The following is a 16,016-nucleotide window of genomic DNA, read 5'->3' as shown; positions in this document are numbered from 1 at the left end:
CATTCCATCCATCCATCCTTCCATATGTTATAAGCTGCCCAGAATCCCTTGCGATGAGATGGATGGCAATCAATTTTAGATAGATAGATGGATAGATGGATAGATGGATAGATGGATAGATGGATAGAGGATAGATAGATAGATAGATAGATAGATAGATAGATAGATAGATAGATAGATAGATAGATAGATAGATAGATAGATTGATTCAAATTTCCTTCTTTAGTGAGAATTTCAAAAAAGGTCAAGGCAGAAAGTATTTTTCACCTATTTTTCTACAAATTTTCCTTTCAGGCTTTATATTATTTGCTGTGTATTATGGACTACTCACAGGATTTAAGTGCAGGGAAGAAACAAAGCAAACCAAGTTATATTTATGGCTCACTTAGCTAAGTTATGCTGAATATTAATAACAAGCAGACATCTTCTACTTTCAATCCCCAGTGACTGGGTTGCCACAATACAAATGCTTTATCTTTTCATGCTATGTGAACTAGCTGCAGTGAACCTTCACTCTGGAGAAAAGTTTTCTGCGAGAGTCACAGTGACACAACGGTAACACACTCCAATACACAAACTGCATAGCCATTGTATTTTGGCTCCCATACCTGAACATCTGAGGTGATGCAGCAGCCCTTCTCCAGCTCTACGGCTGCCATATTTGGGCTGCAAAAATCCAGATGTTTGCTAAACCTTGGCAAATAGCCTGAGTCCTCTTTGTTTCTTTGCTGCCACTGTTTACAAGTTTATTCAACTTAGTCTCCCACTCACTCATTGTTTTAAAAAATCTTTAAACACCAAAACGGTGATTAGAACTTTGCTTTTGGAAAGTCACAAACAGATTTAAAAGACCAGATGGATTTGAAATAAGATTTTGGCATTAATTATAAGAATCCTTCCCATGGGAAGAAAATGATGTTTTGATTCTTTTTTTTAAAAGTGCTAAGATGTTACTCAAGTGCTAAAACTTTGAATATTAGACACTAGAAGGAACCAGAAGGAACTTAAGATTACAATTAAATGGAAGAATACTTAAATTTGACTCATTAATACAGAGTGGACAAAAATACTTTTAATACCGGACATATTGAAGGATATATGTAAGCAATGGGCCCAGAAATTAATTTTAAGCATTTTTGCCATTTAAGAGCGTCTGCCATAAAGACAGGCAGATAGACTGTATCTGGAACACATTTTACCATACATGTCTGAGACTCATCTGAAAGTGATTCTAACAAGGAAAAGAATGATATGGAAATGGTACTAACCCGGTATCAAAAATAAAACCAGCTGATGTCTTAATACTTAAAAGGGGAATGCATAAAACAAGTCAAAAGAGTGACAGATAACTTTCCTATACTGAATTTACAAAAGAGACTCATTAAAGCTTTGAAGAAGTCTGTGAGAAGGGATAAAGAAAATAAGTAAAAAGAAGGGCATTATTTGAAGGGACTAGAGATTGTTAGCAAGAAAAGAAAGGTATATGAAGTAGAAAACTAAGATCATGGCATCTAGCCCTCTCAATTCCTGGCAAATAGATTGGGAAGGAATGGTGGTAGTGAAAGATTTTATTTTTCTGGGCTCCAGATTCACCACAGATGGGGACTGCAGCCAAGAAATTAAAATTAAAAGACCATGTGCTTCCTAAACTTGTCCTGGTAGGGCAGTTTCATCATTAATTCTAAATTTCCACGAGACAATACTGAGTTCTCCAACAGCTCAGCTCATCCAGCGGAAGGGCAGGGCATCCACAGTGCACCTCTTCAGAGGAGTCCCCTGCTGTATCTTTATGGGAAATAGTGGTAGTGACGTATTTTATTTTCCTGGGCTCCAAGTTCAAATTAAAAGACACTTGTTCCTGGGGAGGAACGCTATGGCAAATTTAGAGAGCATACTAAAAAGCAGAGACATCACCCTGCCAACAAAAGTGCATATAATCAAGACTATGGCTTTTCCAGTTGCAATATGTGGCTGTGAAAGTTGGACCATAAGGAAGGCTGAGTGCCAAAGAGTTGAGGCCTTTGAACTGTGGTGCTGGAGAAGACTCCTGCGAGTCCCTTGGACTGCAAGGTGATCCAACCTGTCAGTCCTAGAGGAGATCAACCCTGACTGCTCTTTAGAAGACCAGATCCTGAAGATGAAACTCAGAGACTTTGATCACCTAATGAGAAGGAAGGACTCACTGGAGAAGAGCCTCATGCTGGGAAGGATTGAAGGCAAAAGAAGGGGACGACAGAGAATGAGGTTGCTGGATGGAGTCACTGAAGCAGTCGTCGTGAGCTTGAATGAACTCCAGAGGATGGTAGAGGACAGAAAGGCCTGGAGGAACGTTGTCCATGGGGTCGTGATGGGTCAGACACGAACTTCGCAACTAGCAACACATGAAGTAGATTTATTTGATCAATGTTAAAATAGACAGCCAGTTTGGTGTAGTGGTAAGGCATCAGGCTAGAAACCAGGAGATTGTGAGTTCTAGTCCCATGTTAGGCACAAAGCCAGTTGGGTGATGTTGAGCCAGTCGCTTTCTTTTAGCCCTAGGAAGGAGGAAATGGCAAACCACTTCAGAAAAACCTTGCCAAGAAAACTGCAGGAAGCCTCTGAAAATCAAACACAATTGAATGGGGGGAGGTGGGGGGAAGAGACGATAACCCTTAATGAACTTTTGTTGATTAGGACTGACAAAGTTTTAAGAATGTGTTTATAGGTAAACAGATGAACCATAGGAAGAAGACATTTGTTGTATTTTAAGATAAATAGGTGATGTTACTAAAATTATTTGTACTTGTCATGGAGGGGGAAGTTATTTCTCTATATATTTTTTCCTTTACTATGCTTAGTTTTTCTTCTTTCTCTATTTTTCTTTCAATTGTGTATTTTCTGCACTTTTTCATTTTTCTTGTTATTCTTTTCTTTTTCTTAGTTTGTATTAGCTTTTAATAGTAAGGCATTATTTGTATTAGTTTTAATAGTTAATATTTAATACACTTAAAAGAAACCCTAGATGGCAAATCCAGCAATACAAAATTATCAACAGCTGCCCTCCAGTGGCCGCTCAGATACAGTACACCTAACCCTGTCATGCCTTTGACTATTTATTTACTACACAGGGCTCTAGGCTCAAATTGGCAGTTAAAAGTTTGCAGCCAGTTAAAAGAGCTACTGGGGGTGGGGGGGGGCAGCATCCTATTCAGTGGAGATAAGTGCAAGGCTTGACTTTGCAAAGCTGAAAAATGGAAGTGCAAGTTTTAATATATATTTTCATAAATTTATTGATAGTTTAATAAATCATCACTTGCATAGTTCCATTATTCATTATTCAGCTCAATTAGAGCTCAAAGCTGAAACACACACACACACACACAGAGAGAGAGAGAGAGAGAGAGAGAGAGAGAGAGAGAGAGAGAGAGAGAGAGAGAGAGAGAGAGAGAGAGAGAGAGAGAAAGAGAGAGAGCTGGGCAAAAGGTTATATTTGTTGTTGTAACAATGGTATAATGACCATATATAATTCTGTCTTCAGTTTCCTTATTATAATACAACTGTAAAATATAGGAAATGTGTACGTAGTATTCCAAAAGAGGAAAAAGCAGGAAAAAAGAGATTCCATAGCCCAAGTGGCAAGTGTGCAGTGTGAGCTCCCTTGTTCTTGAGCCACAGCAGACACATAGTATAAACCGGAAGAGCAACCAAGATGATTAGGGGACTGGAGGCTAAAACATACAATGAACGGTTGCAGGAACTGGGCATGGCTAGTCTAGTGAAGAGAAGGACCAGGTGAGACATGACAGCAGTCTTCCAATATTTGAGGGGCTGCCATAGAGAGGAGGGGGTCAAGCTATTTTCCAAAGCACCTGAAGGCCAGACAAGGAATAATGAATGGAAACTGACCAATGAGAGATTTAACCTGGAAATAAGATTTTTTCTGACAGTGAGTGAGAACAATCAACCAATGGAACAGAAGTTCCCTTCAGAAGTTGTGGGAGTTTCATCACTTGAGACTTTCAAGAAGAGACTGGACTGCCATTTGTCAGAAATGGTATAAGGACTCCTCCTTGAGCAGGGGATTGGACTAGAAGATCTCTAAGGTCCCTTCCAATCAATTCTGTTAATCTGCATCTGTATCTAACCCACCTGCTAATCTTACTGACCCCTGAATTTGCCCTACTGTTTCATGCCAAAATAACTGCTGGGTTAAAAATCCTATTTACACTAGGTTTGTGCACCACATGCTTTTGCTTTACACATGAGTGCAATTCATTGGAAGTTCACTAAGAAAAGACCCACCTGTCAATCACAGGATCCCAGTCGGTCCCAAAATTTGACAGTCAGAAAAATCGGACTTTTGCATCAAGCAGGGCCGCTCTACACACATACACTGGATATTTCAACACGTGGTATTCAAAAACCGAGCAATATTTATGGATGGCCATTTAAAAAAAGCCAAGCTTTGGGGGGGGGGGGGGGGGGCTAAGACTTTTGCACAAGTGTGTGTGCAAGTCACCTTCAAAGGTGTTGCACACCCTTCCACACAAACCCAGCATTGCAACTAAGAGCAGGGTGGTAGCTGAGTTGTTACTATGGGAAGCCTTTACTCCCACTTGGGGGGGGGGATTTTCTCTCCCCACAGAGCCACATTTTGTTGTTGTTGTTGGAGGTTCATCCCTGGAACCTTTCAAGAAGAGACTGGAACTGCCATCTATCAGAATTGGTATAGGATCTCCTGTGGGCGGAGGGGGGTGGACTAGATGACCTTCAAGGCCCCTTTCAACTCTGTTAAATGGTATAAGGTCTCCTGCTTGAGCAGGGGGGTGGACTAGATGACCTCCAAGGCCCCTTTCAACTCTGTTAAATGGTATAAGGCCTCCTGCTTGAGCAGGGGGATGGACTAGATGACCTCCAAGGCCCCTTTCAACTCTGTTAAATGGTATAAGGCCTCCTGTTTGGGCAGGGGGATGGACTAGATGACCTCCAAGGCCCCTTCCAACTCTGTTAATCTAATCTGATTTAGTTTCTCCACAGAGGCCGATTCCCCCGCCGTCCCCGAGCGGAGGATTTGCACGACGCCGCTCTTTCTGCCCAACCAAGCCGGAGAGGGAGCTCACCAAGCCCGGGGAGAAGAGCTTAGCGGCCCTTCCTTACCCGCGGTCTAAGGAGAAGTAGGGCGGGTGGGCGGCTTCCTTCACCCTCGGCTCGCGCTTACCTGAGGCGGCCCGGCTCGTCCCTCAGCTTCGGCCTCTTGGCGCGCGGCCCCTCTGCCGACCTCCTCATGCCGGCAGCGGCGGCAGCAGCTGTGGCCTCGGGGCGAGCGCTTTCCCGCCCCTTCCCGGCGACGGGCAGCTGAGGCGGGGCCGAGGGGGGCGCGGCGGCCGTGGTGTCAGGCGAGGCCGAGGCGGGCGCACTTCGTGGAGGAACCGGCGGCTTTCCTGGCGGCGTGGCCGGGCCGGCCAGCCTGCTTTTCTCTCCCCCACACCCCGCCGGGATAGCTGGCGGGCCGGGGCGTGGCCGGGCCGGGCCTGGGAGGGTTTCGCAGCCATCTTGGGCCGCGTTGCTGCCGCCTCCGCCTCCTCCTCCGCCGCCGGTTTCCTCGCCAGGCGCGGCTCTCGCGGGGAAGGTAACTGGGGAGGGGACCCCGGGCGGTGGGTTTGAACGGGACTCCCCGGTTTCGCCCAGCGCCTTCGGGGGTTTCCTATTTGCGGGACACATACGGCGGCTTCTCAACCCTCTCGGAGTCGGCTGAAGGGGCGGCCGTGTTAGGCCGTCCTTGGACGGCCGAGTGTGGCTTGTGGGCTGGAGAAGTTGTGGCCCCAGAAGGTCTTCCTCGGACCGGGCCCTGGGGAACCGCAGCGGTTGTGTTCGCAACGACACAAACCGGGGGGGGGGGGGCTGTGTGAAAAAGCAGCCCGTGTGGCTCATTCCAAGGGTGTCCCGGGACTCCAGGCAGCTGCCGAAAGGAGTTGGGGTCACTTAGTGGGAGATACGTTGCTATTTCAGAATGTATATATAAAATAGATAGATTAGATGACAGACAGACAGACAGATAACAAATATGTGGTTAATGATGTCGCTTCTGAAATAGTAATGTAACTCCCACTAAGTGACCCCAATTAACTATCAGTCTCTCTCTCTCTCTCTCTCTCTCTCTCTCTCTCTCTCTCTCTCTTGTTTTGTATTTTTTTTTGATATAACATCTTTTATTTCATTTTCATTTTCCTTTATACAATCACTTAAATACTGTGCAGTTGAAAAAGCAATAAACAACTCATAACACTTCTATCCTTCATACACCCTTCCTTCTACCCCTCCAACTTTCATTTCTCCCCTCCAACAATCCCCTCTTCTACTTCCCCTCCCCCTCAACCATTCCTTTCTCCCCTTCCCACCATCTCACCCTCCTTACATTCCCTTCTCACTCCCTCTTAGATAGATTAGATAGGTTAGATGACAGACAGACAGACAGATAACAAATATGTGGTTAATGATGTCGCTTCTGAAATAGTAATGTAACTCCCACTAAGTGACCCCAATTAACTATCAGTCTCTCTCTCTCTCTCTCTCTCTCTCTCTCTCACACACACACACACACACACACACACACACCCCTCATCTACCTACCTACCATTATACTTTCGGTATGCATTTATCGCTATCTATCTCAGTATCTACCTATTGATGATCAATGGGTATCTATCGATTGATCGGTATCTTATTGGTATCTATATATTTCAGTATCTATTGATCGATCAATTGATCAGTATCTCTCATCTATCGCTATCTTGGTATCTATCGTATCTCAGTATCTACCTATTGATGATCGATGGGTATCTATCGATCGATCGGTATCTTATTGGTATCTTTCTAATTTAAGTATCTGTCTATTGATCGATCAATCGATCAGTATCTCTCATCTATCTATCTCTATCTTGATGTCTATCTCAGTATCTATCTCTCTTATCTATCTCTATATCTATCATCTATCTATATCTCAGTTATCATATGTGTATCTGAGTATCTATTAATCAATTGATTGGTATCTATTTATCTATGTCTCAGTATCTATCATCTATCTATCTATCTATCTATCTATCTATCTATCTATCTATCTATCTATCTATCTATCTCTATCTTGGTATCTATCTATCCATCCAACCAACATCTTGCTGTTTTATAGCATCACTTGCTTTTGGATCCTTTTTTAGCAGAGATGAAACCCAAGTCGAGCTCCCTTTCTGAAAATGTGTGATTGTGACTTGGGATCAAACCAAGGTTAAACCGAGGCGTAATAATGTTCAGTGTGTCAGACAAGTTTTATGTGGGGGTCTTTTTTGGCTTTGGTATGGTTTATATGATTCATAAATGAGGCCTTACGCCTTCCTGATTGAAGAGACTATGGTTCAGTTTAGAATATGTGAATATGTTATATTCAATCAGTGGTTTGTCCTTACATGTATTAAGCCATGATTACTTAGGGAAGGGATCACTAGGTAAAGAAGGGTTGGCCGAGTTTACACAGATCCCTGAGCTGTAAGCCATGACTTCACAAACCACAGTGTTGGATCTGCACAACTTGGTCAGACCCAGAGTGCAGAAGGGGAACAACTTTTAACTATACTTAAGTTGCATGGCGTTCCTGCCCTGTGCTTTCCGTTAATCATGGCTAAGAGACTCAGCCAAGCAAGAGTGCGCAGCCAATCAGGTAGACTGCTCCTATCCAAAGTGACAGTGCATGGAGCAGAGGAAGCCTTACTCCCCCCCCCCCCCAATCCCTGGGGGTTATGCAAGGGTTTTGACCCGGCATACTGTCCTCGCTGAAAACAGTGCAGTTGTTTAGTTTAGTTTTAGTTTTAGTTTTATTATTATTTATAGGCCGCCCTTTTCCCTGAGGGGACTCAGGGCGGCTTACAAAATATAGTTGTGATTTGTGGCTGCTCTTAATACGTGTTGTGTTGGAGGCCATGATTCCAGGTTATAGTTAAGCTACTCCACCTTAAAGCCAGTTTAAATGGCCTGCTGTGATTGGGGTGCATGTTGTTACCCCAAGAAAAAGAAATAAAAATTTCCCCAGTTTTGGATAATTTACCCAGATTTGGGAAGTAGTGGTCTAAGCCAAAGAAAATAAGCTATTAAGCCTTACTGCAGTTGGCCTAGCTGCAGGAGAAGAACCCCAATTTGTACCCTTCAGTTTTTTAGATTAATTTTCCTAAACCTTAATGTCAATATCCAGGCAAAAATCCCTGTTAATGTTAAATCCCTCATAATGATGGATGGCTCAGTGGCTAAAATGCTGAGCTTGTCAACCAAAAAGGTCGGCAGTTCAGCGGTTCAAATCCCTAGCGCCGCATAACAGAGTGAGCTCCTGTTACTTTTCCCAGCTTCTGCCAACCTAGCAGTTCGAAAGCATGTAAAAAATGCAAGTAGAAAAATAGGGACTACCAAAGGTAACAGTGTTCCGTGCGCCTTCGGCATTTAGTCATGCCGACCACATGACCACGGAGATATCTTCGGACAGCGGTGACTCTTTGGCTTTGAAACGGAGATGAGCACCAGCCCCTAGAGTCAGGAACGACTAGCACATATGTGCGAGGGGAACCTTAACTTTTAATGATGGGCAGTAATAAAATTTGCAAGATGGGTTAACCACGCAACCCAGCTATCTCCTCCTGCTGTGTATTTCTTACCTCTTCTGCACCACTTGGAAATGAAATGTATTCAGTAAGAAGTTGGGGGCAGGTTTAGCCCCCCCCCCCCCAAAAAAGCTCAGTTTTTGCAATCAGTTAGGCCGTCCAATTTGTTTAAGGAATTTGTTTTGATGAATGTCTGAAAAGATAAAGCAAATTGTGGGTTTGCTGTCTCCTGTGACCTAGCTGGCTGTGGAAGGCCATGTCATGTGAAGAAGGGGCTTATCCAAGGTTCACACCAAACATGAATCAGCGTGATAGAGGAACTGGGACATTGTGTACTTGTGTCTGTACTTTTTGATTCAAAGTGCATCAGGATAAGGAAAAAGTGGCCCTCTCCTAGACTTTCACAGGGGTGGGGATATGTCACGCTCAAACATTCACTGTATGCTAAGAGGACTCCAGATGAAAGGAAGAGAATGCTGGACCTTGGAAAGTGCCAAAGAGCTTTAGCCAACATAGTTACTGGAAGTCTGTTTAGTCATTACTAGCTTTCCTCTGGGTTTGGATAAGCCGTGGTGGTTGTGTTCATACAGCCTAAGCCAGTCAGACAAACCCTAAATAAGGCTTGATGTGAATTTCTAAGTCAAGTCCGTTTTTTCAGCAGACTCTGTAAGAGGAAGTAAATGTCTAAATGTCATATCATTATTTTATTGGAGATTGTCTTTTTCATATGCTGAGTTATGCAAGATCAAAGATCTAGCGATATCAAATGCTGACATGGCCCTACAGTATTGATCTGAAGCATAGATAAGATCTTCCTGTTTTTTCCCCACATGGAATTCATCAGAGTCTGCTTTGAACCAAAAAAGTTGGGGTCTTACATTTGCTAACATAATAGCTGAAAAGAAAAGGTTGCTGTGATTTTTACGCAGATCATGGCTATCCCCACTGATAAAATGATAACTAACCATGAATAATAATGTTTCAGAGTATGTCATGTGGATTTTTACAGAGAATCTCTCTCAAATGGCCCTTGAAAAGCAGATGATATTTATACCCATTAATTATACAAATAAGATCCCTGATCCAGTTAATCTTTGATGTCCTGGTGCAAGTCATCATCAATCCTTGTGATTATTATGCAACAAAATATGAATGTGTGTGTGTGTGTATGTGTGTGTATGTATACATACACACACACACACACATACTTATATATACATATATATACATATATATACATACATACATACATACATACATACATACATATATACATATGATTTTTACAACCCCCGGTATGCCCAAATATGGGAGGAAGATCACTACTTCCATTCTCTGTCCTTCGGCTCGTCACAAGAGACCATCCAGGCAGAAACCCAATATTTTTACTGTTGCCTTTTTGTTACATTTTGTTGTATTTGTGCTGATAAATAAATAAAGGGAGACTAGTATAGATCTATTTCAAGCTATTTAGCTCTCATCAGCTAGCCATACCCTTACTGGGATGGCCTAATGGCTAAGATGTCTGCCTCGTATGTAATATAGCCCAGGTTCAAATCCCAGTAAGGGTATGGCTAGCTGATGAGAGCTAAATAGCTTGAAATAGATCTATACTAGTCTCCCTTTATTTATTTATCAGCACAAATACAACAATATGTATATGTATATGTGTGTGTGTGTGTGTGTGTGTGTGTGTGTGTATGTATGTATGTATGTATGTATATGTATATGTATGTATATATATATATATACATTATATATATATATATATATATATATATATATATATATATATATATATATATATATATATATCAGAAGATGTCATAAAGCTCACAACCCCTATTTTTTATAGAGTCATCATAGCATGAACTGATGGGGATGCATAATTAGATCATCAGACACTTCTTGTTTAATTGTTTAATTTGTTACATGTTTTTTTTTACTTTGCATTTTTTGTACAGCTGAAAGCAAACTGGTGGCTTTGAACCAATCACACACATTCCGCCCAACTCATCTCACAGGGTGGTGGTTGTGAGGAAAATAGGAATATTAAGAAATATTATGTTCCCCACCTTATTTATAAAAATAATAAAGGCAGGATAAACAAACCTCATGTGGGTACAGGATCCTACTCTTTACAGTGAGCTGTGTTAGAAAAATACAGATTTGTATATAAGTCTCCATTTGTAGCAGAGAATATCCCCAATGACCATCTAATAATAGACCACAGGAAAACCATGGTTGCAGTGGTTCTGTGCCACTTTTGCACTGATCCCTGTATATAAAGTCGCATATATATACATCCGCCAGATTTTTTTTATAGATTAAAAAGACCACAAGCATGTACTCATGGAAGGGTATTAATTGCACTGGTAAAAACTTACTCAGGATGCATATCTGTGATGACCCGGGCGTAGCACAAAACAAACACAGCCAGAGAACAGGTCTAACTCCCTTTATTGCTCTTACTTTGCCCCCAAACGTCCTCACACTTACTATAAGTCCTGGAGCAAAGCTCTCACATGCACCTTCAGCAGCCTCTGGCTATGAGTAGTCCAGTAAACCAGATTAGCTAAACAGTAACCAGGGCCAGAAGCAGGCAAACTCTGCAAGCCCCACAAGACAGAGCACAGTAATCTGCAGGCTCCAGTAAGTGAACACAAGGCTCCACAGGCTTGTTCTTGACAAATGTCCCTCCCTCTGGCACTTCCTTACATCTCAGTCCCCAGGTGTGCCTTGTGAAGGGAAGCGGGGCACTCTCTCCCTCATAGCCGGCTCAGTCTGCATTGTTCTCGCCTTCTCTCTTCTCTCCATGGATCAGGAGGAGGTGGTCCTTGCTGTTCACCAAGCTCTGTCTCTCTTGCTCCTCCCTGTCTGCATGCCTTTCTAATCCTGAAAAGTCTTACCTGGGCTGACTCTGCCCTCCCCCAGTTTAAAGCCAATGGAGCCACCCTCTCACTCTCTGTCGGCTCTTGTTCCAGCTCAACTTCCCCTGCAGATTCAGATATCCAGTCTAGCTGAAGAGAAAGGGATTGAGTGCAAGGCCCTGGGACCCAGCCTGGTCCAGTATCTTTCCTCTCCTCCAGCTCATCAGGTTCTGAGTCAGAGTTAATGTGCTCTGAACCTGAGAGAGTGAGGGCACACTTATATGCAAGCATGGTGGGCTTGTTTTGGTAATGGTCACCAGTCATCAGCTAATCACATTAGGAGTGTGTCAGTTGAAACCATCTGAGGAAACGGTTGCAAAGTCTTGTTGCTCAGGTTGGCTGCAAGTAGCTCTGAAGCTCTGCTTGCACCAAACAATGTGGGTGAGTTCAAATAGTTGCGAGGATGAAATGTTATTGACTGAACCAAGATGCTTTGCTTAGATGACGATTTATAGTTTACTTTTTATGTAAATACAAGTCTTTGACTAATAGTCCATGGGGTTAGACGATTACAAAACAGTGGAGATTGGACTGTGCAGGATAAAAATAATTATCTGCTCAGAAGAACAATTAAGATTTCTAAAAATTGATTAGGTTTTCAAGGGGGAATACTGGTGTATCTGCTCAGATATACCAAATATTACTGAATTAGCTGGATACCGTGCTCCGCTATGAAACTATATGATCGGGTTTGATAAATCAACACCTTCTCTCCCTCAGGCTGGCCCCATTGATCCTCTCCTATCCCCTTCTCTCCCTCAGGCTTGCCCCACAGAGGCCACTTTCTCTCCCTCAGTCTAACTCCTTAGCATCAGAGTGTTTTTCAGATGGGGAGGGGGAATAGAGTGTCTAAACTCCCAGCCCACAGGCCGGATGAGTCACATGCTGGATACGCCCATGCCCAAGTGGCAGTTGGAACAGAGTTCTTTTCAAGTGGGGAGGGGAAGTAGAACGCCTAAGTCCTTAGCATCAGAGCATGTTAATAATAATATAAGAAATACTAATGATCTGATGGTCATTTCAAAAAATCATTTCTTAGCGAGCACCTGGAAGCCAAGAGGAACATACATGCCAGATTTCAAGTTTGTAGGCTTTATGGTTCTGGAGATTTTGTGATGATGCAGTAGTGGTATTTCGCTTTTATATATATAGATTAAATATTTGGCTTCCCTTTTTAAAAAATGTTCCTATTAACTGAATACAGAAAAGGTAAAACAAAGTTATAAAGAAAGGGGGGGAAACTCACAAATTGTATGCCTATTTATGGATACATATATAAAAATCTGTATTTCAGTGAATGGTAACCATATTTCACCATAATCATCCATTGCTAATCTACGTTGATTGTCATTCGTTTGTAATGTTGCTACTAAGGCCATCTCTGCATATTATTTGAGCCACACCACTGTATGTTTATCTTTCCACAGGAAGTCTTTGAGTTTTCAGATAGGGCATGGAGAATCAATTTGCTTTCCCCAAATGCCAATTTTCATGCAGTAGGAAAGTAGGGTATTTTTCTGCTTCTTAGAAAAAAAATATTGGGGAGACAAATTGTAATATGGTATATGCCGTACTCATTTCATATGACTCACTACTCATGCAAGTTCACTTTGCTATTTAAAGAAGATACACTTTGGTGTACTATAGTATTTACTTTAATTAGTATAATCCCGTGATGGCGAACCTATGGCATGCGTGCCACAGATGGAACGCGGAGCCATTTCTTAGGGCACGCAAGGCGTTGCCTTGTCAGTTCCAGTGCGCATGCGCACATTGGCCAGCTGATTTTGGCCTTCATTTTTGGCCATTTTTCGCCCTCCGGACGTTTTAGAGAAGCCTCCGGAGGGCGAAAAACAGCCCTATGGGCAACCCGGAAGTCAGAAAACAGGCTGTTTATGGCCTCCTGAGGGCCTGCGGAGGGGCAGGGGAGGCTGTTTTCACCCTCCCCAGGCTCCTAGAAAGCCTTTTTTGCCATCGTGTGCCAAAAGCACTCCCACTGCTTTTGGCACACAATGGCAAAAAAGTTAGCCATCATTGGTATAGTACATAGTTAGATTTAGTAATTGAATTTACTTTAAAATGTTTTAATGTTTATTGCAAACCCAGTGTTTTATGGTGAACTTCAAAGATCTCTTGGGTTTTTGTTTGACAATTTCCAGCCCAATCTCAAAGCAAAATGGGATCTTTTAAAGCCTAGTTAGGAACAGATCCACAAAGGCCCTGTTAAAAAGTCAGAGAAAGTAAACAGAAAGAATAGACACACTATAGCTCTTATTTCCTTCAAAGCTGGCAGTGTCCACCTCAAGAAATTGCTACCTGTCACTGGTGCACAAGAATTCTTGCTCTCTTGATGATCAAGACTGGTATTTCTCAAACTTCAAAACTTTACAATATGTGGCCTTCACAATGGCCACACACCTTAAAGTTGTCAACCTTAAAAAATACTATTCCAGGATAAAAAAAATCTCGAATAAAAAAAATTGTAGGAATAAAAGTAGCAATCTTATGACACCATTGTTGCTTTATTCTGGAAAGGAATACTTTATTGGCTTTTTTTCTATTCTTTCCAGATTTTTTTAGAAAAATAAATTACTGCGTTTAAAAAGTCTTGTTCTGATATTTTTCAGCCTTTCCCTTCTCTGTAAGACTTTATACCTTAAACAGGCTCTGCAGGTTTAAATTCAGGTTTAATATTATTTTGGGCTTAATTTAGTTTTAGGCTTTTAAACTTTTTAATATTAAGAATTGCTGAGAGACACCTATTTGTCAGCAATTATATACTGCTGACAACTGTGCCCCTCAGCAACTTTTAATAATAATAAAAACAGCCTAAAAGCCTAAAACCCTAAAACCTAGTAAGATAAAACAGTAAGAACAAGAAATGTCTGTATATAGGAGAAAATTAAGAATAAATTTGGGTTAATTGGCCATAATGAACAACATCGCTAATAATAGTGCTTTCTCATAGCTGTATTTGATAAGTCTGTGGTTTAATAGAGGAACTATTTAATGTCTGATTTCTGGAATAGGTTTAGGGATTATTTTTTATCAGTTACTCCAAACTAATTACTTACTTCGTTTCTTAAATGATTTTAAATATTGGTCTTCTTTTCCTCCCTTCAAATGCTACACTCTTCATTTATCAATTAATTGCAAGCAATTACTTCCTTTGTGTAGCTGTGAAATCTGCCAAGAGCTTGGTGAGTAATGGGGTCTGCTGCTGTTGATCTAAGAATAGCAATGTTAATAATTAGATAAACATAGCTAAAGGTAGTTATAAATATGATTGCTTGCTACCCCAGCCCAGCAGATATATATTACTTAGGACCTTAAACTTTGGACCTGATTTATACATCATGGTTATTTTATCCATAACTTGAGGAACAAGTCGTAGACTTCATTCATATCACATTAAGACCTGGGTGGAATATATCATAGTTCCAACATTACTCTGGGTTCCCACAACATTAAGCTATAAACCATGATTTATAAAGCCAAAAAGTGATTTAGTTGGATTTGTATTGATAAATCCAGATAGGTGCAAATCTCTTCTGGCTAAAGACTAAAGATTCTGCCTAAAGACTAAAGAGACTCAAGATTTTCTTGAGTCTCTTAGATCAAAGCTATCTTACAAAAAGAAATACTTGTTCACCTACAGCTCAGAGTTTACTGTTGGGGTTTGGGTTTTTTTTAGCACAATATATTTAATGAGCTCATCCACGGAGTTTCCAGCTCTAAAGTACAAAATGGTTTAATTTTATACTAATGCCTGTGCATGTGTCCTTCCAACAGAAAATGATCCACAGCCTGTTTCTTATAAATTCTTCTGGGGACATATTCCTGGAGAAGCACTGGAAGAGCGTCGTCTGCCAATCAGTGTGTGACTATTTCTTTGAAGCTCAGGAAAGAGCAGCCGACGTGGAAAATGTGCCTCCCGTCATTCCCACCCCTCACCACTTCCTCATCAGCATCTACCGAGACAAAATCTTTTTCGTGTCTGTCATACAGACGGAAGTGCCACCGCTTTTTGTCATTGAATTCCTCCATCGCGTAGCAGATACTTTCCAGGTTGGTCTACAGAATGGTTGTATAGATTTAGGCAGGGGTGGGATTCAAAAATTTTAACAACCAGTTCTATGCCCGGTTGCTGGGTGAGCGTCTCCATGGTGGATGTGGTGCGGGAGGGGAGGAGTTTTCGCCCTTCCCAGGCTTGGAGGCCTCCCCTGGGCTCCAGAGGCCCTCCGGAGGCTGGAAATGACTTGTTTCTAGACATCTGGGAGGAGGTTTTTCACCCTCCCCAGGCTCCAGAGGCTTTCCTCGAGCCTCTGGGTAGACGAAAACGGCCTTCCCTGGGCTTTGGAGGCCCTCCGGAGGCTGGAATCAGGCCCACTTCCGGAACTTCCAGGAGGCCTGTTTTTCACCCTCCCAGAGCCTTCGTGTGGGTCCTGCACTTACCTGGCATCCAAAA

The 16,016-nt window shown here is 42.1% G+C and overlaps 2 protein-coding genes across 2 annotated transcripts in view; one reads left to right on the top strand and one right to left on the bottom strand.

Moving 5' to 3' along the window:
* ADK (adenosine kinase) overlaps positions 1-5,441 on the bottom strand; it is a 280,290-nt gene extending 274,849 nt beyond the window's left edge. The window contains exon 1 of the mRNA XM_087702333.1: positions 5,198-5,441. Within this exon, the coding sequence (XP_087558459.1) occupies positions 5,198-5,265 (68 nt within the window). The 5' untranslated portion in view covers positions 5,266-5,441. The remainder of the gene's footprint in view (positions 1-5,197) is intronic.
* Positions 5,442-5,462: 21 nt separating this feature from the next.
* Positions 5,463-16,016, top strand: part of AP3M1 (adaptor related protein complex 3 subunit mu 1) — a 34,260-nt gene continuing 23,706 nt past the window's right edge. The window contains exons 1-2 of the mRNA XM_087702334.1: positions 5,463-5,608; positions 15,341-15,616. Of these exons, the coding sequence (XP_087558460.1) occupies positions 15,344-15,616 (273 nt within the window). The 5' untranslated portion in view covers positions 5,463-5,608; positions 15,341-15,343. The remainder of the gene's footprint in view (positions 5,609-15,340; positions 15,617-16,016) is intronic.

The sequence above is a fragment of the Thamnophis sirtalis genome, unplaced genomic scaffold, assembly GCF_051295495.1.
Source record: "Thamnophis sirtalis isolate CommonGarterSnake01/CBP01778 unplaced genomic scaffold, rThaSir2_p1.2 scaffold_15, whole genome shotgun sequence".
NCBI classification, from domain to species: domain Eukaryota; kingdom Metazoa; phylum Chordata; class Lepidosauria; order Squamata; family Natricidae; genus Thamnophis; species Thamnophis sirtalis.
Note: the sequence above shows the minus strand (reverse complement) of the source record. Positions and strands in the feature narration are given on the sequence as shown.